This window comes from Manacus vitellinus, unplaced genomic scaffold (genome assembly GCF_001715985.3).
Source record: "Manacus vitellinus isolate BGI_N305 unplaced genomic scaffold, ASM171598v3 scaffold_32_pilon, whole genome shotgun sequence".
NCBI classification, from domain to species: Eukaryota; Metazoa; Chordata; class Aves; order Passeriformes; family Pipridae; genus Manacus; species Manacus vitellinus.
Window position 1 is genome coordinate 4,197,310 of NW_021940460.1, and position 24,172 is coordinate 4,221,481.

The window sequence follows — 24,172 nt, forward strand, 5'->3', positions numbered from 1 at the left end:
TCAGGGAGTGAGGGGTTGGGGTCCATGTCCATTGCAGGGCTGAGGGGACCGGCCCCTGAGGGCCCCCGGCCGGTTCATCACCCCCCGGCCCACCGTCGGTGGGTCTGCCCTCAGCGACCCCGCGGCCGTGGAGCCGGGCTGTGCTCGTTCCGTGCCGTGGAGCTCCCCACCCGAAATACAGATGTGCCCTGCTTCTGCAGGCGCTTCGGGTGGCTCGGTGTTAACTGTGACGCTGATGCTTTCAGACCCTCCTGTGCATCAACCCGCCCCTCTTTGAGGTGCACCAGGTGCTGCTGAGCCCGGCCCAGCACCATGTGGCGCTCATCGGCACCAAGGGGCTCATGGTGCTGGAGCTGCCCAAGCGCTGGGGGAAGAATTCCGAGTTTGAAGGTGGGAAATCCATGGTGAACTGTAGGTGGGTGAGACCTCAGGTGGTTAATGACACTCTTGTCCTTGTCCTGCTGCTGTTCATCCACAGCATCCCTTTCTTGGGGTCAGACAGATACAGAAAACACCAGTGGAAGACACTGGTTGTGTCAGGGTTGTAGGGACTCATAGATGAAGTTATTTTGGCTCAGGAGATTGCTGGTTGTCAAGTGACCCAAATAAATGACCTTCTAAACTTGTTGCAGTTGATGAGGAGCAAAGGGCTCCTCTGTAGTATTCTCTAGCCTTTCATAGAATCACAGAATGGTTTGGGTTGGAAGGGACCTTAAAGGCCATCCAGTTCCATCCCAACACCTTCCACTATCCCAGGTTGCTCCAAGTTCCGTCCAACCTGGCCTGGGACACTTCCAGGGATGGGGCAGCCACAGCTTCTCTGGGTGGTGGTAGCCAAAAGCACATGTCTGGGTGGAAATAACAAAGAGCTTCAAGTTAAAACTGACCCTCCAACTTTCAGAACAGCACAGATAAAGACTTCGAAACCTTTTGTGTCTTTAGCTCCTCTTGCCCCCACTTCCCCCGAGAAGTAACTTGTGTGTTTCTGATAACAGTGCACATTTCTGCTCTGTATTCCAGCACCATTCCTATTGCAGAAAGGTTCTTCACCAGCTCAACATCCCTGACTTTAAAGCATGCAGCCTGGTACCCCTGTGACACCTTGGAGCCCCACATCGTGCTCTTGACTTCAGATAACACTATAAGGTATTTTAAGTGGGTTTGTTGTTGTTTTTTTCTCATATCCTTAATTTGTCGTTACGTATTTGCATCCTGCCGTTCTTACCAGGGTTACCAGTAAAAATTACTTCAGTCTGAGAGCAGCTGGCATTCCCTCAGCAGGGAATGTGCAGCACTGCCAGCAGAATGAACACAGCTGCTGTTTCTTCCCTCCAGGTTTTACAGTCTGAAGGTGCCTCAGACACCCATCAAAATCATCACGCTCTCGGACACCGAGGAGGAGACTCTTACAATCAAAAAAGGGTTGGTGTGGCTTCTTGGACTTTGAAATGCCTTTGCAGAATGGGCTCTCTTTTCTCAGTGGTGTTTTTAATGAATAAGTGATAAATCTACCTGAAAATCTGATAGGAATTCTTCAGTGCTAAGACTTCTTCCTTGCACTTTTCTTTCTCCTCTCCCTCCCTCTCCCCTTTTTCTTCTCTCCAACTTCTTCTCTCCCCTTTCCATTTTCTTCCTGTCCCTCTCCTCTCTCCCCTCTCCTTCTAAGACAAAGTGACAAACTGTGCAGTCAAGCATTCGCCAGAGTAGCAGTTTGGAAAACCCACATTGCCTTTACGATGGGGTTAAGGAGGGCTTTTTGAGTGAGAAGTGCAGAAAACAGATCATCTTTTTATTTCCCCCTTGGCCTAGCTGGAAAGGAGACTCTTGAGGGTGTCTAACAGTGCCATCCCAGAGTGCTGTAGCTGTCCTTCTGCCCCATCCAGGAGAGCCTACACAGCCTCGCTGGGGGAGACAGCCGTGGCCTTCGACTTCGGGCCGCAGGTGCCGGTGCCAAAGCACGTCCTGGGGCAGCGGGGGAGCGAGGAGGTGCTGGGATACCCCCTGTACATCCTCTATGAGAATGGAGAGACCTTCCTCACCTACATCAGCCTGCTGCAGAGGTAGGGGCACACTCACCCTCAGGGTCACGGCATGAGCCACCTCTCAGCTCGGCTGAGGCTCTCTGATGAATGCTACGTTGTGTTTTATTGTACTGCAGCCTGTTCTGTCTCTGTGGCAGTGCTAATGCACTGAAATCCAAAAACAGTGTGTCATCCTTTCTCAACCAGACATTAAGGGTACAGTTTTCACTGCTGAGAGTCGGTTATTTGCCATCAGAGATCTGACACTGCACTGTGAAAAGATCAGTGAGGCTAAGGCTGTTAAATGTATTTTAGGGCCATCAGGTCACAGCACAGATGTCCTCAGCTTTGGATGAGGCTCACTGAGCCAAGGATATCTTAGGAAAGAAATATTTGAAGAGTGTAGAGGGTTCACAGGCATGTCCTGGAATAAAAAGTCAAGAAAATTAATCAAGAATATAAACATGATACAAGAAGAAATTACTTCAGAAAATGGAGAAGAAGGTGGAAGGTTCACAGGTTAGACCTGCTGTAGCTGAATATTAAAATGTGTGATACTTGGGTTAGAAACAACACTGTGTGCCTCTGCCTGAGCAGTGGATCAGCACTGAGCAGATCCTGTCTGCAGGCAAAGAAATGGGCTCAGTCCTTCAAAAGTGCTGCTGAGGGAAATACCATGACACCAAATGCTGCCTGTGAAGTGCAAGAAACCAATTAAGTGATAATTAACTTGAGCTTTCCATGAGTACTTTCTGTTCTCCTATGAAAATGTTTCCTCGTGAATTTTTTGCACTGTAGCTTTGGTTGCTTTCCAAGCATAAAATGTTATTACTGAGCTCCAGTTTCCTCTCTGAAATCTCCACCAGGGAGGTGCAGGTCAGATTTGTAATCCAGGGAAGTCTGGGTTGCTGCTAGTGGGAATTAGGACTCCAAGCCACAGGGAAGTCTCCTTCCACCCCTGGTGTTGTGAGCAAACACATCCTGTTTATTGCAGTGCTGGCAGCCTTGGGAAGCTGCTGGGCCCCCTGCCCATGCACCCAGCTGCAGAGGATAATTATGGCTACGATGCCTGTGCTGTCCTGTGCCTGCCCTGTGTCCCAAACATCCTGGTGATCGCCACCGAGTCGGGAATGCTGTATCACTGCGTGGTGCTGGATGGGGAGGAGGACGATGAGCAGGTACCTTGGTTGTTTTCTGGAGGCAGTTTTGTGTCTTTAGTCCAAGTTCCTGGTGCAGGGTGCCTGGAAGTGTGTGCCAAGTGCCAAAGCTGCATTCTTTGGGAAGGAGGTAGTGAGTCTTCCTCCTGTTCCAGCCAGTCCCTGTGGTTCTCTGATGCTTTTAAAATTTTATTTTAAATTTGTTTTTTGCTTTTATTTTAAATTTCAGTTCTGTGTTCCCTGACAGTAGATCAGTTTTTGATCAAAACTTACTGTGAACTAATTTAAAGAAGATCTTCTAAGAAGAAACCCTGGGTTTGAGTTAAATTTTTTTTTAAGTGAAAAAGAACTTGAACTACTTTCCCTGACAACTAATACTGTTGCATTGCAACTCTTTCTTGATGCTGTTTATGTCAGTGTTTATTTTCAAATTTAAATGATGTCTCACAAAAGAATTCAATGCTCTTTACAGTCAGAAAAGTCCTGGGACCCAAGATCTGATCTTATTCCTTCCCTGTACGTGTTTGAATGTGTGGAGCTGGAACTGGCACTGAAGCTGGCCACAGGAGATGAAGATGATCCTTTGGAGTCTGACTTCACTTGCCCAATCAAACTGCACCGAGGTAGGGCTGTCATTCAGCCTGTGGCTTTTTCTTGCTTTATTCCAAGCACTTAGGATCCAAATTCTTATTGGTGTCAAACAGAGAGGGGGATTAGAGCCAGGATTTATCTGATGTCCTCAGTAGAGCTGTGGAAGGAGGAAGCCTGGGAGGGGCTTCAGTGTTTGCTCAAGAGCACGTTGCCCGTGGTCACATAGTCCTAAATCCTTTCAGCTGTGGGTTATAAAGTAGAAGTTGTTGCATTCTGTGTTGACCTGTGTGTGTATGAGTGTTGTGGGGAGGGTGATCCTGAGGGAAGAACCAGTACCTGCTTATCATCCAGTGTAATTGTGGGGCAGGACAAAGTGTTTGGGTGTTTGTGGACAAGCAGAGTTGTCACAATACTGCTCTGTTGGCTTCTGCTGAGCTTCCCTTTAAACTCTAGTGCATTGATACAGATGTGGTGTGATAGGCAACTCATCAGGTATTTCAAGTGTAATTTAATTTTACACAGAACTCTAATAATGTGTCTCACACATCCAGCTCAGTTACTGGTGCAAGTACCAACTTGCAGGATGTCACAGCTGACTGGGCAATAAGCTGATACGTATGTTCAGCAGTGCAGGGGTGAAGGATGAGTTTTTCCCAGTTCAGTGCCTTCTTTTACCTTTGCTGTTTAAATTTCAGATCCCAAATGTCCCTCTAGATACCACTGCACACACGAGGCTGGTGTCCACAGTGTGGGCTTGACATGGATCAATAAACTGCACAAATTCCTTGGTTCAGGTGAGTGAGAGAGGGGAGTAACTGCACTTTGCCAGTGACAGGTTGGGGGATGCAGGCAGTACTGAATTCCTTACCCTGCCAAGTGGATCTGATGCATTCTGACATGTCTCTGTGTAGATGAGGAAGACAAAGACAGTTTACAAGAGCTGGGAGCAGAACAGAAGTGCTTTGTTGAACACATTCTTTGTACAAAACCGTTGCCCTGCAGGTAAAAACCAAACCTTTTCTCAATTGCTTTCAAATCAGGGAGTTGCTATGGAAAATATTTATGATTTTTCACCTTTTGCTGCATTCTTACCATTAAAGTAATAAAGTTAGCTCAGAAGAATTCAAATAATACAAGTAAGGAATTTGTGTGTCAGGATTCTTAATGCAGAGTTGGGAATTAGCTTAAATTCCTGTGATACTGTCTGAAAATCACCTGTCAGACCAGCAGAAATTTTCACTTCCATTTCCCTGGAGCTTTTCCAAGAGTGAATGTGCACAACTTGATGATCAGAGAACTCTGCTGACTGGGTAATCCTTGTGTTTTCTTTCTTTCAGGCAGCCTGCTCCCATCAGAGGATTTTGGATCGTTTCTGACATCCTGGGGCCCACAATGATCTGCATCACCAACACCTATGAGTGTATTACCAGGCCTCTCTTGTAAGTGGTTCTGAATTGAAGTCCATGGCAGCTGCACATGGAAAGGACCTCAGGACATCACTGTTTTTCATTACTCTTTGATTCTTTCTCTTCATGTTTATAATAAGGAATCTGCAAATCAAAACCTCGTTTGCAGACAGCGTGTAGAGATTCCTAATGGGCACCAAGGTTATGTTTGCATGGGGTGGGGGGAAGTGGGATTTCAGTATGTACTTCCAAGGTGCCTTTGTTTGGAGGTGGTGGCAAAGATATAGAGTGGTGTGTGGTGTGGTAAATGTGCATTTGGAGAATTAAATGTACACCCTGAGGGGAGGGCACTGTTTTCAGCTTCTTTAATTTGGAGAGGTACCGTCAGCAGAGCCAGTATTAATGTCAGGTTCTCCTGCAGACATTTCTTTTATTTCACTATTTCCACACCGGTGGGCAGTGACCTGGCAGGCTGCTTTGTAAAGCAGCTCACTGCTGTTCCAGCACTTGCTTCCCTTGTTCTGGAACTTCCTTATCCTTGAGTCAAAGGATATTTATGATTCCTGCTCCAAACAGGGAGCTGTGGGGGCGGGAGCTCCACCAACCTGGTCCAGGGCTGGATTTACACAGAAGTTCCCTGGTGGATGAGTTCCTCACTTTCCCAGTTTAACTCTGCCATAGTTGTGTTTCTGGTTTAACTGTGCTGTCCCTGTGCTGTTCTGTGGCAGGAGCACAGTCCATCCTGCATCCCCCCCCCTGCTCTGCACCAGGGAGGACAAGGACCCGGCCGTGTCCCCGCTCCGCATCGTGGCCGAGTCGGAGCATTCCTTTGAGAAGCACATCCAGGGCATCCTGCAGCGCAGCTCTGCCAATCCCCTGCACCTCAAGTGAGCAAAGATGAGTTCCTGGGCCACCTAAAGAGAAAACACTTGGGAACAGTGTGTGTTCCTCAGCTCCTGATGGAACAGCACATTGGCTTGGGCATGGCAGGGATGGGCTACAGCTCCTGCTGCTTCTGTCCATACAGGAATGGCACCCAGTCCAGTGATGATGGAGCTGGGAGGGGGATCACCTTGCTCCAGTCCCCTGCCCCAAGCAGGGCTGCCCTCAGCTGATGAGGTTGCTCATCACTTGGCCCCTTGGGTTTGGAGTATCCTGGGATACCCTGGGATTTCCTCACACAAGAAAAATTATTTCGAGCAAAGGCATTTAATTGTAATCCCTCACTTCCCTAACCAGATTCCTCAGAGCCTTACCATAAACACTGGAAGTGGCTTAACCTTTCAGAGGAACATGTTAGAGTAAGATTTCAAAAACCTCTCTTATTCTTTAGGTCTGCAGATAAAGATGCTGCCCCTCCCCCTGAGGAATGCCTTCAGCTCCTCAGCAGAGCCACACAGGTGTTCAGGGAGGAATATATCCTGAAACAGGACCTGGCAAAAGAGGAAATCCAGCAAAGGTAATGCAAGACCCTCATAAATATGTGCTGGGCAACATCCCTGTGACACAGAAGCACAAAGTGCTGAGCACTCACCCTCCTCTGAGGGGCTAATCCTTGTGGATGAGTAAATGGGATAAATGCAAGAGTAATACTGGAATACTAGAACTGGACATTGAGTTACCAGGGAAAGCAGGGGTGAGTTGTAACACTTGGTCTCTGTAGTGGCTTGTAGGGGAAAGAAAATGAAATACTTCTCTGGCTGTTGTTAGTCTGCCAGTGCAGGGTGGTGGGAAATCTGACCTCAGCACTAACCCTGACAGAGGAAAACTGCCTTGAGTCTCTGCTGCTTCAAACATAGTTATTTATGCTGTACAGTTAGGACAAAATGGAAGAGTTAGTTCTCACCACTGCCCCTTTTTCAGTGTCTGTAGTTCTTCCTACTCCCAGCATTTTCTGTGTGCTGTAAATCCTGATTCATCTCTTCACAGATGGTTTGATTTTTTTATTTTTTTTAATGTGTTTATTTTAAGAGTGAAGCTGCTGTGGGGACAGAAGAAGAAACAACTGGAAGATCTGAATTACTGCCGAGAGGAGAGGTGAGTAGAACCTGTCTGCTTTTAGCAAGTCCAGCAGCAGGAATGATGCACCTCAGTGTGTAAATCTGAAGGAAATAAACGTTTCTCACTTGCCTGAAGGAAAAGCCTGCGGGAAATGGCCGAGCGCTTGGCAGACAAGTACGAGGAGGCCAAAGAGAAGCAGGAAGACATCATGAACAGGTGAGTGCACCCAGGGCTCAGCACCCAGCCCTCCCTGGGAAACACAGCTCTGCTGCTGAGGCAGAACAGAGTGGGCAGAGGGTGCTGCACTGGTTTGTTACGAGACTGGGCTTCTGAAATTCCCTGTGGGGATTTGTCAGTACAGCTGCAGGCCCAGCCTGAGCCAGCCAGCTCACAAGTGCCACATGAGACCAGCTGAAAGGGATTTGGGCAGTGTGATACAGCACCAGGCTGCAGGGGTTTAGGATAACTGGGCTACCAGGGAAGTTAATTCAGCACCATTTCTTGCTTTGTGCATCAAGGATGAAGAAAGTCCTTCGGAGTTTCCAGTCTCAGCTTCCTGTTCTATCCGACACTGAAAAAGATATGAAGAAGGAACTGCAGACAATTCATGACCAGCTGCAGCACCTGAGCAATGCCATCAGACAGGTGAGGGGAGGATGGGCCTGGCTGGTGGGTTATTGGCAGCTCCTCACTCAGTGCTGACAGAACAGTCCTGCCACCAGAGCAGTTTGTACTTGTGTTAATTACCAGCAGTGTACTAAAGGGACTGTGTCTTGTTGGTAATACAGACAAACCCTCAGAGAGCTCCCCCTTCCTCAGCCTTGGCAGGGACATTTCTTCTCTTTGCAGAAGGAAGAGTGCAAAAGCAGGCAGATTTTAACCCAAAAAGAACCAGTTCAGTGCAGTACAACACACCAGTCTGTAACTAACAGGCTTTCACTGTGGCAGGACAGACCAGCACTGACTGGGGCCCTCCTTCCTGTACCTTCCAGGTGAAAATGAAAAAGGAATACCAGCAGAAGCAGATGGAGAAGGGGCGCAGCCCTCGCAAGCCCAGCATCAGCCTCAGTGCCTACCAGAGCAAGTGCATCCAAACTGTCCTCAGAGAGGAGTAAGTTCCACTTGGCTCCTGTGGAATCCAGGCCCCAGCACTGCCAGGAGCAGTTCAGGTGTCTGGGGTGTCACTGGAGCTCTGAGGAGGGGCTGAGGCACCGGCTGGGGCTGGGGCAGATGGGCTGAAGCTCTGAGAGCAGCACTTAAATACATCTGCTTAAAGTGCTGTTTGCCCCTGGATCCTGGGCACTCTGTGTCCAGCCTGGGATTACAAAACTTGCAGCACTGTTCCCATTCCCTCCTTCTACCACCTGGGGTGTTTCCCCTCCTGATTACTTTTGAGCAAAGGTGACCTGCAGTGTTTTAACTTGGATTGTTTTTCCTCGAAGGGGAGAACACATCAGGGAGATGGTGAAGCAGATCAATGACATCAGGAGCCACGTGAACTTCTAACGTGTCATCCTGCACTGAAAGGCTGGAGGAGCTTTACTGGTATTTCCCCTTGTATATTTACCATTTGTATGTTGAACAATACGCCTTTTGCTTATTATTTTGTAAAGAACTGTGAAATAAAATACTTTTGATAAGACTTCTTATGTGCCATGGTTTTTTTGCTTTCCTCCTGGGAAGGGGATGGTGCAGCAGGTGCTTTATATTCAGTCTGTTGCAGTGTCACACCTACAGCTACCTCAGGAGTGGGGGATTGCTGCTGCCTTCAGAAGGCTCCCTGGGGTTATCCTGGGACAGCCTCCCACCCGTGCTCCAGGAGGGGTGCCCAGGGGAAGGCCTGTGGCAATGAGGCAGAGGAGAAAGACCAGAGCAGTGCACACACACACGTCAGCAGCTTTTTTTAATTTGGAACACTTTCTCCATAGAGGACACACCTTCAATACAGTTAACAAATGGTTACACTGGAATCCTGGAGACAGCAGAATTCTACACCCACGATTGCACAGGACACCAATGGCTTGGCTCACTGGAATGCAGTATTAACTTCCAAACACCGTTTGCCTTGAGCAAAAGATGGCTCTGGAGTCCCTCTTGCCATTGAAAGGCCAATTCAGTATCTGCTGTAGACAGACTCTAGTGGACAATAAATAGTTGTTGTCCCTCCCCCCTTCCCCTTAGAAAAGGCGACAGGTCAAGCTCAGGTTGGAACAGGAGTTACTGCACTGCTGACACAGCAGGGGGGGCTGGGAAGCTGCTGGGGAGGGAGGGCTGGTACACCCGGGGGGAACAGGGTTACCTGACATGCTGCAAGAACACTTTTGTACAGATTAAGACTATACAGGTACAGGAATGCAGACAGACCTCACCCCTGTCACAGCCCACACCACCCGCTCACCCCGTGGATTGCAGCTGACCTGGTTACAAAGCACTGCTGGAGTGGGGAGAACCCTCCCCTGACCCCAACCACACTCCAGAACACCCAGACCTGGAAGGAAGAGCATCTCTTTTCTCACACCTATGAGCAGTAACACCATAATCCATCACCCAGTGAGTATCAACACCAAGAGTTTTACTACACTTCATTTACAATTTGCTCTGCACATTTGGCACACACCATATTGTTTGGTTTTTAAAGGCCCCTTTAAGTTTATGAAGTTAGAGTTCAGCAGAAGCTCAGAGTTGCTGCTGCTGAAGCTGTGCTGTCCTTCCCAGGGGGGACAGCTGTTTGCAGGGAGCACATCTCCCACCACTGCTGGGAACAGCCAGGCTTCCAATTTCAACACTGAACGGCTTAAAAGGTCTGATCTGAAGTTAAACACCAGCTGGTGAAAAAGCTGAGTCGTGTTCCAAAGCTAAAATGGCCACATGGACTGACCCAGGAGCACAGGTGTGCAGGCTCGGGATGGAACAAGGTGGTGAAAAGGAAAACAACCGTGCAAGAATTCTCTGCCCGTCCTCTCCAAACCAAAAGGAAGTTCCTCCACACACTCAAACTGTGCCTGGTTCACAGGCAGGACACACACACACACACCCACACACCCACCCACCCACCACACTCACACCCCAGGCAGGCAGAGCTGCATTTGGCAACAGCTACACTGGTACTGTGGCTACCAAGGAGCCCAAACCACTTGCCCACTCACCTCCTTCCCCCCCAGCTGCAGCCACCAGCTCAGGCTGACACCACCACCCCCGTTAAACAGCCTCTAAAAACACAGCCAAGGAGAAGCCATGCCAGGCCTGGACTACCTGAAACCATCCAGCCCAGGCTGTTCAGGGCAGGGCTGCTGAGCACAGGCCAGTAAGGGGGGCTGGAAGACCAGTAACAGGCCCTGCCCTTGCTCTCTCACACTGGGACAGTCCAGAAACTCAACCAGAAATCCTTCTACTGTGCAAGTCCTCGAGGGGCAGTTCCTCAGGTTGCTCAAGAGGGTACAGGAGGTGGTGTAGTTTTGCCACACAAGAGGCCTCCTTACCCCCACTGCACAGGTGAAGTGTCACCAGCTACAGTAACTAACCCAGTAACCAGTTACACCTTAGTTTTTGGGAAGGGAGGGGGAGAACAGAGGAAAACCTCATTCTGCAGCTCCTACTAAAGGCCTGTATTTTTGTCTCCAAAGTTTACCCAACACCATTGGAAAACTGAATGCAGAACACCTGGTACTGGATTTCTGCATCAGGACCCAGCTGCTGTCACCCTCAGCTCAGCACAGAGAAAGGTTAAAAAAACCATAATCTGGTAATAGCCAAATACTAAAGACCCAAGTCACACTTCAATGTCACTTTAATGTGAAATTAAGTGTCATCTTAAGAGGATGACATCTGTCATCTGTTAGTCTAGTCATTACTAAGTTGGGAAAAATGGCTTTTGGGTGTCAGGATTATGAAGGGGATTAATCACTAGGGTGAATAAAATGCTTTAATTCTTGCAGGGAGTGACAAGGAATTGAGCTTGTATGCTGCTTTTTGGCTGCTTTTAAGGCATTCCTCTTCAAAACCACCACTTCTGACTTTGTGTCAGTAGCAGGATATACACTGCTAAAAATAGGATTTAAGCACTTAAAATATAGTCATGTGCATTGCAGTTTGGAGCATCTTCTGTCACTTTTGAAGGTGACAAAGAAAAGCAGATCTCTGACCAAGGACATAAAGAAAAAACAGTAAGGAATTGAGGAGAGTCTAAGAAGTTTTGGACAGTGTGATCTGCTCCTTCAGCCTCCTCCTTTTAACTGAGGTTTAAGTAGGGGCCATTCTTAACAACTGGGTTTGCACCACCAGCATCAACACCTGCAACCCCACAGGAAACCATCCAGCTGTGTGAATGGAACTCCAGCAGCTGGAGGAGGAGGAATGGTCACGTTACCCCTGGACATTTATAGAACAAGAAACCCAAACTGATCACCAGAATTCCTGCCCCTGCTGCCACAGTGCACAGTGTCATTTAAATGTCTGGGTACAGAAACGTGGGACAGCCCCCTCTGAGCAGTGCCCTGACACCAGAGCTCACCCAGGAGCTGCACCAGCACAGTCCTGCAGCTCCTGCACACTCATGCCCTGACTTGGAGTGAAGGAATCCCTGTTAGCAGGAGGTTGACCCAGAACAGCACCTTCCCTTGACCCCTCCTGGCCCTACACCCAGTGTCACCCACCTGAGCAGAGCAGACCTGCATCACCTCGTGCCAGTGCTCACACACTGCACAGGACTTTTACCAGCTTTTTGTTTGTTTGGTTGGTTTTGTGTTTGTTTTTTTTTCCCCCCAGAGAAGGGATTCCAGGTACTGCTCAGCTTTAGAGATGAGAAACAACCGGTTGTAGCTCCATATTCTGAATTACATCTGTGAGAAGAGATTACAAAACAGTGCATTTCTTGTGCTTTTCTTTCAGTATCTGAGTTCAACAGAAAAATGGCAAGGAGATAAATTCTCAGTACAGCTTTCATTTTCTTTTGGATTAGCATTTATCTGTCCAGGAGAGACACAGCTCACTCACATCCATGTTTCAGCAGCATTCAGATTCTTCACAGAGCCAATGGTTTTTTTTTTAAAAAAAAAAGAAGTACTGAGTTATGAAATAAGGTCAATATCCAGTGTCCTGCTAATAAATTCATATTTTAATATAAAATATTCATACAGCATACTCTACACCTCATTCTCTCTGCTAGCTGAATACTGTTACTGACTATTCAAACAGAAAAACTTCAACCACTTTGCTCTTCAATGTTTTGGAGGGACAATACGGTTTCCAGCAGCTACTTTGATCACAGTAGTGGGGGAAAGGACAGAGGGAAAGACAGGGGTAAATGTTCCAAAACTCTATATTAGGTTACGAAGTCGGCTGAAAGAGGGAAGTTTTTCAGAATGTAAGGACTGATCCCACTCAGTGGAACACGAAACACTGCACTCATTAGTGTTTCCATTAGAAAGTTCTCCTTCCTACACTGCAACTCACCCTTTGTGCTCTCTCTTCCTGCCCAGTACGAAACCTTTTTTTTCCCCTCTCTAGAAACAAAACTTAAGCCATTGCTCCCCTCTGTTGTCTTCTGCTCGTTCGGTTAGAGTTAAATAATAATTAATGTTGCTATAAAGATGAGTTAAAAACCCCCGACGCGGCCTCGGAGCTGCCCCCGCAGGGTGTCATGTTTCAGGGAGCTGGTTAATGTCCGTCAGTTTTGTGTCGTTCAGGATCGCGCGGATTCTCTCCAGGGAATCTGCCTGTCGGATCCGCTCCAGCTGCACCTGCGGGGAACCAGAGGCACCCGAGTGAGCAAAGCTGAGCTCAGAGCCAGAGTGAGCAAAGCTGAGCTCAGAGCCAGAGCCAGAGTGAGCAAAGCTGAGCTCAGAACCAGAGTGAGCAACCCTGAGCTCAGAGCCAGAGTGAGCAAAGCTGAGCTCAGAGCCAGAGCCAGTGAGCAAAGCTGAGCTCAGAGCCAGAGTGAGCAAAGCTGAGCTCAGAGCCAGAGTGAACAAACCTGAGCTCAGAACCAGAGTGAGCAAACCTGAGCTCAGAACCAGAGTGAGCAAACCTGAGCTCAGAACCAGAGTGAGCAAACCTGAGCTCAGAGCCAGAGCCACAGTGAGCAAACCTGAGCTTAGAACCAGAGTGAGCAAACCTGAGCTCAGAGCCAGAGCCAGGCCCTGGGGGAGCAGCAGAGCCACAACGTTGCCCCCGGCTGAGCAGTGCAAGGGGGGAGTTAAGCACGGGCTTAATTTAGGCCTGAGAATGGGGAAGGAAGACTCGAGGCAGTTGTGATTTTACAATTTTACAATAAAACCCCCACTTGCTGGGGGGCTCAAGCAAAGCTTCCCCATCGCTCTTTTGTCACTGACACCGTCCTGGCAAACTGGAGGAGAGGTGTACAAAGTAAAGGAAACTCTCCCAGAAAAGAATGTAAAGGAGGTACAGAGCAGCCTGATGTGTGCCTTGGAGCCTCTCAAGATCACAGCCAAATTGCTCTTGGAGGAAACATCCCATTTCCAAGTTCACTCCTGTTACTTTGCTGATAATCCACCTTAAGCTGTTTCTTACATGCTGAAGAAGTGCCCAGCAAAACTGTGGTGAAATGAATGCCAAGAGCACAATTTATTTATTTATCACATCCCAACTTTCCCATTCTTTGCATTAAGACCTGGGCTTTCAGTTATAAATTCCCACCTAGCATTTAATTGATTTTTAGCCCCTCCTCTGCACTGCTGATTCCTAATTTGGCCAGTGGACCCCTCACACGAGGGGTACTTGCCCATCTCTCCACTGCCAAGGCCAGGGAAGGGAATAATCCTGCCAATAAACCCCAATCCTCACTCAGTGGCAATCTCACACAGCAGATCCTGTGCCAGGTACAGTGGGGATGGCACAGGCCATTGTTTAAAGTGGAACCACAAACTGCTGAGACACTGATGTGCAATCAGTGCTTAGGGCAGAGAGAAAACACAAAATGCAGAGCTACAGCTCTTCCTGAGCTCATCCTGAAGTTGTACTAAACTACCTGCAAGTTCTGAAAGAGTCCACCACACACCTTCAAAGTGGTGGATATGTTTGCCATAAGAACTGCAGTGCTTTGAAATCAATAAATTAAAAAAGAGAGTATGATGACAAACAAGAAGCAACTTCCCAAGCCAGGACAATTCAATAGTCTCCTTTGTCCTACCCACTCCTCCTCCAGACACAGCCAGAACAAGAGAGGACAGATCTCTATTGTCCATCCAGCTAAATTCTGTCTAGTAAACAACCTCCCATATTCTGGTTTTAGTTTTCTAAATAAACCCAAATGCTTGACTCAAAAATCTCTGTTTTTCATTCTGAGCAGCCTGGCCAAGGACTCCGAGGAGATGGGGCTGAAATTCAGCACCTCCTCTGTGCTGGAGCATAAAGGGGGGGCAAATTCTCCAAACACAGACCCTGAGGGGGAGCCCAGCCCAGCCTTGGCTTCCTGAGGGACAGTCAGTGACTCTGCAAACACAAACTGCAGGTCCCTTCGTGTTCTCTCCAGTTCACAGCAACAGAACAGCCCTGACAAACCACAGCTGGCCTCCATGAACACCCCTGACAAAACTCCTTCCTCCAGCCACCTTTGGCATCTCATCATCCACCACAGCTTCCCCTTCTTGGAGGGAATACAAGGAAAGCAACAGTGACAACAGCAAGGATAAGACTTTTAGATGGCATAAACAAAGCAGTAACCCTAACACAAAGATCCCTTTCACAGATTCATATCAAACAAGTTCTTTCCTTTGTCCTCAAATATTTGCACCCTAATGATTTACTACGAAAAGTAACACAGGAGATGGACAATGAAAAACATGGGTTTAAAACCCATCCTTTATGGCTCTTTACAGATGTTTTTAGCACAATAATTGTGCATCTTTGCTGCTCAGAATCAGCTGGAATTAAGTAATCAGAATAAAATCCCAATAGGCTTTAGTAATAACATCATACTAGGAATACCTGATCAGTTTATTATACTACCAACTTTTAAAATAGTCCATAAAGACCAACATGAGAAAATTACAACTGCTACTTGTTATTTTGCACAGAAACAATGAAACTAAATTAACACCTCCCACACTGATCACACTTTCCTTACCTGAAGTGTCTGAGAAAGCTTTACAAAATCTCTCTGCACTTGCTCACTGACATCTAATTCAGTCTGCAAACGCTGGGCTTTGTTCTTCTCTTCAAACACCAGCTGCTCCAGGTTGGCCTGGAGAGGAAAAAGACTCTTTATGCCATGCTTAAACTGGATAAAAAAAAGTAGAAGCTTGCATAAACTGATTAAAGAGTGATAGCAGAGCAAAGCAGCAGGGTATTCTCAGAGTCCTGGCAACACATTAAACCAGTCTTTCCACACCTCAGTTTTCCCAACTGCAAAATCAGGGGCTGATACCCACCAATACCCACTAACAAATGTCATTAGGCTGGTTAATGGCTGTTAACAGGAGTGACCAGGGATCTCAAAATGCAGAGTTCTGAGTTTTAATGAAATATGATCCCAGATAAGGGCAGTAACCTGCTGATGAAAATACAACAGTGGTGAGTTTTAGTCAGAAAAGTATTTGGGGGAACAAAGAAAACCAAAATGAGGGTGAGGGGGCAATTCAGCAATTCAGCCCCACTCCTTTATAAACCCAAGTGCAAAGGGATTGGGGTGAGGATTTAACCCACACCCAGGGGACACTGTTTCTCTGCCATTCAAAAGCTTCTTTTTTTTCATTCTTATGTAGTGACACATTCTCTGGCCACAGCTGAGCAGCATAAAAGATGCAGATATGCCCCACACCCAGCCATCACAGCTACCTTTGCTGCAGTCTCCTTCTTCAGCTGTTCTTCTAGAATGTTCTTTGCTTCCTGCAGACTCTCCAGCTGCTGCAGGTTTTCCTGTGAAGAACTTTCCAACTATATAATAATAATTAAAAAAAAAAAAAGTTATTAAATAAAGCTCCCAACATTTCAATCTTCCCAGAGTCCCTCCATAAGGAAGCAGAGCCTAAGTATCTTTCTGGGCCTCAGAAACACACCTAAATAACCTCTTCTAGGGATAAAGAAAGTACCTGAAATAACATTCAGCTCCATTTATTTCTTTTTGGAGCTGGAGAGAAATGTTCAAAGACATCATTTAGGTTAGTACTAAGTATCCTTGTATAGGTTAGGAATTAGTTAGCCCAATATTTAGGTTACAGATTAACAAACAGACCAAACACCTTCTAAGGAACAGAACTATGAATGTGTCCCAGTCCTACAGTGCCATCAATTCAGAAAAAAATAACCCTTTGTTTAAAAAAAACCAAACCAAACCAACCCAAAAATTCCACAGTGAAAGGGCTCCTTACCTGTTCTTTTTCCACTTTTATTCTTTCCAGTTCAGCTTTTAAACTGGAAATGGAAGCTGAAAAACAAAGAGTATTAAAGCTTAAATGCAAGAAACACAGGAAATTATTCACACCCTGTTTACTTCCATGAATATTTAAAGGAGGATTAAGCCCATGTTACATCAAAGGTACCTCAAAAGCAAACAAGTACAAAAGATTGTACTTTTGTTTTCAGAAGCACAGTTTGGTGTATCTGCTATCAAAAGTGGCCAGTATTTAGAATTCAGATAAGTCAGTGTATCACAAAATCAAGTCTTTGTGCATCTCATGAATTTCTAACATTCCTATTTTGAGACTCTTTCACCCCTGCCTCACCTATTTCCTCTTTGCAATTCTCTATTTCCAGCTGTAGGGTTTCTTCTATATTTTCTTTCAAATACTGCTCAGCCTGAATCTGTTCTTTTAAGAATAAAATCTCAGCCTTGAGCTTCTCCTCGAGGTGATCTGCTGCTGTCCTCACACTAATGATGTCTTCACGGTACTTCAGAATCAGCTCACGGAGCTCCTGGAGGAGGAAATAGGTGTGTTAGGATCTTTAGCACCCACAGCACTGTATTTACCAGCACCCAAACCAAAAATAAAGCTATGCTGCCCTGAGGTCTCTCCCATCATACCAGACCCTGCATCTATCAAGATATTAGAACAAAAATCCAATTTTTTTTGGCCACAGGAAATGAAGAACATGTGAAGATTCATGTCCCCACAGGCTTATTATGATGCTCTCCCTGCCCTTCACCTCCCCCAGTCTTTCAATCTTGACCAAAGGGGGTGGCCATGAAAGGGCTGATAAGGTTTGTCATTATTCCATGGAAGGGCTGATAAGGTTTATCATTATTCCATGGAAGGGCTGATAAGGTTTATCATTATTCAAGGCTCAGGATTATTACTGGTCTTAACTGGACAGGAGTGACTGACTTTGCTTGACTTACTGAATCAATGCACTGGAGCCCTGGTGACTGAACACTTGTGTGCCCAGTTGCCAAACACAGCTTAAACTGGCTGAACTGGGCTAAACCCACACTCCACTGACAACAGAGCAGCCATCAGGGCACAGGTAACTCATTTTATCATTTATCATTTTACACCAATGGCATAGTGGGATTGGGCTGCTGGTTTTGTACATCACAGACTCACAGGGTTAAAATCCCAGTTATTGTTCATTGTGCTATTTGAGACAGCTTTGTGATAAAGAACAACATTCCAGTGAGATCCAGTCACATGCATTTTTGGTGTCAGTGAGTTAAAAATGTTTTACCTCTGCTGCTTCTGGTAGGATGAAATCTTCAGCCTGCTGTAAGGACACGTGCAAGCTGTGCTTTCCTTGAAGACTTTCATTATCTTTTTGCAGTCTCACCAACTCTTCTGAAACCTGCTCCCTTGACTGTGTCAGGACAGCCTCCAGTGCAAAGAAAAGCATAAATTCTCACTTAGGGTCATGCTCAGATCTCTTCTGCTCCATTTACTATCACCAGCAAATGCTTTCAAAAGCCTGGGGAACTGATTTTCTTTGTAAAGAAGGGAAACAAAATGATGGTGTGGATCAACATGAGCCTCTTGCCTGGCCTGTGCACCAGGGATAAAGGCAAGATCAACTTTAACTGTACAGGCAGAGAGGAGGAAGCAAGTGATAAATACAGCATTGCTCAGTCTCCCACTTTTCTTCTGTATTTATCCATTAACTGGCTGTGCTCATGGAGGGGTAGGAGTGGGGGAATCACATGTGGTTATTGAAGTGTTTATTAAAATTACAGCACTCAGCTGTAAGAGCAGGTTATTAAAAAACCTGAAGTATTCCTCCTGAAACTTTCCATGGTAGGTGTCTGCCTCCCACTGTTGTCTGAGGGGAACATCAAAACAGATGATCCCCTGTAAAGAAAAAGGATTAAGAGGACATGCTCTGCCTGCATTATAAAAGGAAAAAACACCAGTGAACTTTTCCAAGAGGAATGGTTGGTCTGGTATGGGGAATCAGGGACTTGAGCTCTCACAGGAGCTGGGCCATGGGTGGGCAGCATGAAAAGCAGACTCAGATTAATATATTTTCTGGGTCTCCTGCACCTCCTCAGACATGCTCTCCCACAGAACATCTCTGCAAGCAAGGCCCTGATGTCCTACAGACAACACCAGACCCCAGAAATGGAATACTGGCATTCATGAGGAGGAATTCTCTTAGTCCCCCAGAAATGCTGTGCCAGGGAGGAAAAAAGAACCACCTTGATTCTAACACAGGAGGGCATTAATTGCTCCAAGGAAGTCAAGCTTAGCTCTAGAACACGAGGTCCTACTCCTATTCTCTGGCTTAATTCCAACAAGATGCTCAAAAATAGTTTAAGAAAATGAAGTTCCCATCCATATCTCTTCTGGGTGTTAAGGCTGACATTTTAAGTCTGACCTGTAAAAACACTGAGCATTCATCTCTAAAACTCAAGAAAATATTCACTAGTGATGGTGCTTGTGATGAATCCTGAAAAACTGCCTGGAGAAATTCTACTGTCTTCAGATTTGAGGTAAAATTAAGATACTAAAGAGGCATGAAATGTAGATAATAAATAAGGGGAAAAAATGTTGTCTAGGGATCTCCATACACATGAATATGCATGACCACACTATAACAGACTGACATAAACTGTCCCAGGTCCAGCACTTGCCATCACAGCTCACTTGACCAGTCTCTTTACAAGTTAAGATGCTCAGCTCTCTCCAGCCAACTGGGCAGCAAGACAAAGTCTTTTACAAACATATTGAGCTCCAAGGGTCAGCCAGGGCTGGCCAAGGATTTTTGGGTTTAACCTGCCTTACCATTTGCTCCTGGACACTCCTCTTGGCTTGCAGAAATGCCTGCTGCAGTTCACTGAGGAAGTTCTCTGACTTCTGACACTTGGCCATAAGCAGGGAGATCTGAAAAAAAAAAAAAGAAAACCCACACAGACATGTTAGAAATAAAGCATGAAACAGATTTGGAAGAAGAAATAACCCCCAAAGTTCTCTTGCCTGTTATTAGTCATAAATACCCTTTTAAACATTTCAAACTAATCCCCTGAAGTTTATGCTGTTAATTCCTCATTCAGTAAAACAGGAGTGCAGCTCAAGGCAGTAAGGAGAGATGCTGAGCTTCTATCCAAATAATACACTTACATGCTATTTACCAAACTCTAAGCAACAAATAAACTGTTAACTCTAATCAAATTTAAAAGTAAGCCAGTTCACAGGCACTAAAAGGAAGCTGCAGAGGTTTTTTCCTAAGTTTTCAGCATTTTTAAGGTAATTTTTGTACCTTTTTCTGAAAGCACTCACCTTCAAAAACTTTACTGTTATTGTTTTTTACAAAAACACGAGGTAATTAAGTAATGCTTAATCTTACTGTTAAGAGCATGTTTGGGTTATTTCATACACAGGTCACTTCCAAACTCAAACACTACTCGAATTCCTATTATCACTCTGTAACAGATTTCAAGGTTAGAGTTGATATTTTAATGCCAAAATTTGGTAGCATGATATCAGAGACATGTTAGATTTATCTAGAAACTGTGTAGACTCAGGTGGAGCAAAACTAACCCTAGAAATTCTCATTTGTGTTGCCTCTCCAGTCAATAGTCCCTCTGCATCTAACACTAGAGGAGTTTTTGTTACATCCTTCTGAAGAGCAATATTCCCACCATCTCTGTCACCAAATGCTTGTACCTGATTAGAGGAGTCTTCAGCACTTTGTTTCATGTAATCCTCCAGTTCCTGTTTCTTCTTCATTGTCTTTTCCAGCTGGTCATTAGCTTGCCTCAGCATCACCTGCAGCTTTTTCACCTGGGTTGGCACAACAAAATCATTTCATTTTCCATTCTCTTGGGGAGCATTTATTTCTTGAACCACAACACACCTCCAAACCACAAAACCAAGTCCAGCAACCCAGAAGATCCTTTGTTGTTCTTCTGAAACACCCTCCAGCACAGATTATCCCTCTGAGGAAACATGGGACACCATGGGACACCAGGCTGCTCTGGCCCATTGCCATGTAATGACTTCAATCACTTATTTCAAAGCAGAATGTGACTCATCTGAAAACTGTTCTTCAGTACATGACAGGAAACAAAGATCCTCCAAGACCCTACAGTCATTTGATGCTCTTAGGATGAGGTCCTCTGCTGTTAACAGTTCTTCCAGTATCAAAGATAATAGAATTTAATGCATGACAAGCATTTTAAAATATAAATTATGAAAGATACTGACTTCAGCATGGGCAGAACACTTTTTATAGAACAGTGCCTTTACTGCATGGTCTTATAGCACCAGATAAAGTGGTTCTTGGAGGTGAATCCTTCAGAAATATGCACATATTGGTGCTCATGACCACACACTAACAACAAATCAGATTATTTCAATAAAATGTCACAAGTTATCTAGATTTTAATTGAGCAATGTCAACACACTTAAAATCAGCTGCAAAAAAAAGAACCCACCAACTTTCTAAAGTGAGAAGAGAAATCCCACCTGGTCTCTTGTCTCAGCCTCCTGGATCTGGATGCCTTGCAACTGCTTCTCATAGTTGGAGCACATATCACAGCGCCTGCCCAGCTTGTTCCCTGCATTCTGCACCTGCAGAACACACAGTTATCACCTGCCAGAAAGGCCAGGAAAGTCTTCAAGGAATGCAGGAATGCCACACACTCTCAGGTGTGCTGTGTGATCACAAAATATTACAGGTAAGAGACAGTGGCAGAATGGTGTAATGGCCAGATTAAGTTGCTCTAAAAGGAAAGGATAACGTGAATCAGCTGTGGGATATCAGCTTTTCCTGGCTTGAGTCCCACTCTCAGCACAAAGGCAATAAGCCATGACATGGAGGAGTTCATCAAGTCACTCAGTGTGTCCTTTTCACATAAAGAAACCAAACAGGAGAGACGAAAATAAAAGTGTGCAGCAGGGAAACAAAGAGTAAACCTGCTGCCAGTTTGGAACTGTAATGGGTTTTGGCCAAGGGGGACAAATGGAAGTTCTATCAAAGGTTCAGCTGCAAGTCAGGTTTGAGCTGAAACTGTGTTGGTATTTGCTGCTCCATGTCCCACCCACACTGAGTGGTGTCCACACCCCCAGCCTGTGCTCTTGCCTCCAGAAACAGGTGGGAAGCAGCACATTTCTGCTCAGAATTCTAAGAAGGGGTTGGAGTAAAGCATTAGCAGAATGGCAACAGGGCAGGAAATACTCAAGAGTAGGGGATTTAACTCAGCTCTGAGATCAGGATGCTGTCATTTCTCCAGACACAGCAAATCAGCAGGAAAACAACAACAATAAAAAAGCAACTTTGCAACAGGTTTGGAGAGACCTCCTAAGTAATGATTTGCACTTAATCTGAACAAGTTAAGGAAATAAAAATATCATTAGTTCTTCATTTCATCTGTCCTTTATCTGGTCTCTTCTTCCCTGCATTCTTACACTCCTTTTATTTACCCCCATCTTGTCCTCTTTTCCACCCACTATGGATTATCTCCCCCCACCCTTCCTTTTCTTCCCCTTAAAGTGCTGCTCCTTGGCCTCTCTTCCTCTGAAAGAGTAACCACAGGAAACCCCAAATACTCCCCTTTTCAGCAAGAAACCAAATGCAAGCTTTGAACTGGCATCACATAAAGCTGCTGAAAAATGGACAGGCAGAACACCCAGAAGCAACAATTTCCTTGGTCATCCACACTGAAACTGGCACAGGGCTTAGTCTAATTTGCTGCTTGTCGCTCTCAGAAATGGGTTTCTGATGATGCAAGTGCCTAAAAATTTCCTGAAGCTCCCTCTGTGTTAGCTTTGTGTGTTAGGCATAGTTTGGATGCTCATTTCCAAATTGCACCCCATGCAGAACCCTCAGCAAAAGCCCTTGGCACACAGAGCAATACTGTTGGCTTTGCTCCTTCCAGGTCACCCCCAGTTCCACTATAACACCCTTTCCTTAGTTTCCCATTTTCTCCTTTTCTTTGAGTTCTCCCATCTTTTTTCACCCTCTCACACAATCCTGAGATCAACAGCCAGCCCTGCCAGACCCTCCCCGAAGTGAAAACCACCCTGTGTTTAGTAAAGGTGACTGTCCCACGAGCAGAGCCAGGTAACATTGTTCACATCCAATGTGCTTTACCTACAGAAGCATTCCAAGAGGGAAAAGTGAAGAGCTGCCTATGGCTCTTGCCCAGAGATGCTGTGGCTGCCTCATCCCTGGAAGTGTTCCAGGTCAGGCTGGACGGGGCTTGGAGCAACCTGGGCTAGTGGAAGGTGTCCCTGCCCATGGCAGGGGGTGGGACTGGATGGTCTTTAAGGTCCCTTCCAACCCAACCCATTCTGTGACTCTGTGATTGTGCTTTCAAAGAGCTTCATTTCCACCAGCTCCCTGGAGCCCTCGGGGAGTGCTGCTGGCTGTGGTTTCCAAGGCATTTAGGAAGAGCAGCTGTTATTACAGTGATGCTGAAACAAAGGGAGCAGGTTATGGTGTCCTGCTCTCTCCTTTCACACCTGGCTGTGTGCACAGCAAAGGAGGCAGAGCTTTGCCCTGGCAGGGCAGTGACAACAGCAGTGGGGACTCACCTCCTTCTGCAGCAGGTTCCACTCGGTCTCGCTGACCAAGCGATACCCGCTGGGAGACACATAAGCACTCTCCACGCCCTGGGTGACACTGGAAAGCAGGGAAGCAGTCTCTTCTTGCTCCGGTGTCATAGCTTTGATTGCTTTTTCCTGATCTTTGGTTAACATGAACCCACTTGGCATTTGCAGAGATCCAAGGGAAGCTGTATCAAAGTTCTCAGACACCGAATCCGCTCCAACGAGTGGCCCGAAATCCGACTCGTCCAGGTTCCCAGCGGACTTTGCTTTGTTGTTGTATCCTAAAGCTTTGGACTGTAAAGACCCAGATGTCCCCAGACTGTCTGTTGACTGTGCTCTCCTTAGTCCATCTTTAAACATATCAGTGTCTGATTTATTGAAAGACTCTCCAGAAGAAAGAAGCAAGTCTGCATCCAGGGAGTGGACTGAGCCGTGGGTGCTGTTCACCTGCACCTGGGATGGGAAAACAAGGAAGAAAAAATTACATACTCCATCTTGGTAAGGTACAAGAGGAATGCTGGACACCAATATCAGACCTGGTAAAGGCAAATTTAAATTGGCTTTGGCAAGAACACCTGATCACTAAGCTTAAGATGGCAGAGGAAAGGACAGAGAACTGCAATGTGCCTGCTAGAATTAAAAAAAAAACCAAATAAAACAAGTAAAGAAGAGTCTTCAGTTAACAAAATGTTTTTGTAAGAATCTGTCTTCCTGCCAGACAAGCAAGGACACAGTCACCTTCCATCTTCCAATATCTGAGACAAGATGTTTTTTTCCCCTAAAGAGATAAACTTGCAATATCCCTTCTACAACTGTAACCTAAACACAGTAGGCAAATACTCCATCTTCACTAGTAAATTCACAAGTCTTTCATAAACCAAAAAACTTCACACTAACAAAAAAATTAAATAAACAATGATATCCTTAAAATCTGCTCTGTACTGACGAGTGAATGTTGTTGTTCTGTTCCTTTCTTCTGCTTTGAGTGTCTCACAAAATACTGAAATATTTTCTTCACAAGATTATTTGTACATAAAATAAAATGAAAAGGGAAAAGGCTGGGC

The 24,172-nt window shown here is 45.9% G+C and overlaps 2 protein-coding genes across 2 annotated transcripts in view; one reads left to right on the forward strand and one right to left on the reverse strand.

Annotated features, from left to right (window-relative positions):
- Window positions 1-46: 46 nt before the first annotated feature.
- On the forward strand, window positions 47-8,825 carry NUP88 (nucleoporin 88). Its single transcript, XM_018076817.2, has 16 exons — window positions 47-415; window positions 1,021-1,146; window positions 1,336-1,422; window positions 1,884-2,060; window positions 3,016-3,199; window positions 3,651-3,801; window positions 4,465-4,563; window positions 4,681-4,771; window positions 5,107-5,208; window positions 5,904-6,062; window positions 6,509-6,634; window positions 7,147-7,212; window positions 7,312-7,392; window positions 7,695-7,821; window positions 8,169-8,287; window positions 8,619-8,825. Exons 1-16 carry the CDS (start codon window positions 342-344, stop codon window positions 8,680-8,682), a joined length of 1,833 nt encoding a protein of 610 aa, XP_017932306.1. The 5' UTR covers window positions 47-341; the 3' UTR covers window positions 8,683-8,825.
- A 237-nt stretch (window positions 8,826-9,062) lies between these two features.
- The window catches only part of RABEP1 (rabaptin, RAB GTPase binding effector protein 1), a 45,032-nt gene continuing 29,922 nt past the window's right edge, over window positions 9,063-24,172 (reverse strand). The window contains exons 9-18 of the mRNA XM_008930385.3: window positions 23,094-23,561; window positions 21,024-21,128; window positions 20,223-20,339; window positions 19,341-19,439; window positions 17,797-17,937; window positions 16,857-17,046; window positions 16,503-16,558; window positions 15,970-16,068; window positions 15,260-15,376; window positions 9,063-12,914 (exon numbers count right to left, since the gene is read on the reverse strand). Of these exons, the coding sequence (XP_008928633.2) occupies window positions 12,813-12,914; window positions 15,260-15,376; window positions 15,970-16,068; window positions 16,503-16,558; window positions 16,857-17,046; window positions 17,797-17,937; window positions 19,341-19,439; window positions 20,223-20,339; window positions 21,024-21,128; window positions 23,094-23,561 (1,494 nt within the window). The 3' untranslated portion in view covers window positions 9,063-12,812. The remainder of the gene's footprint in view (window positions 12,915-15,259; window positions 15,377-15,969; window positions 16,069-16,502; window positions 16,559-16,856; window positions 17,047-17,796; window positions 17,938-19,340; window positions 19,440-20,222; window positions 20,340-21,023; window positions 21,129-23,093; window positions 23,562-24,172) is intronic.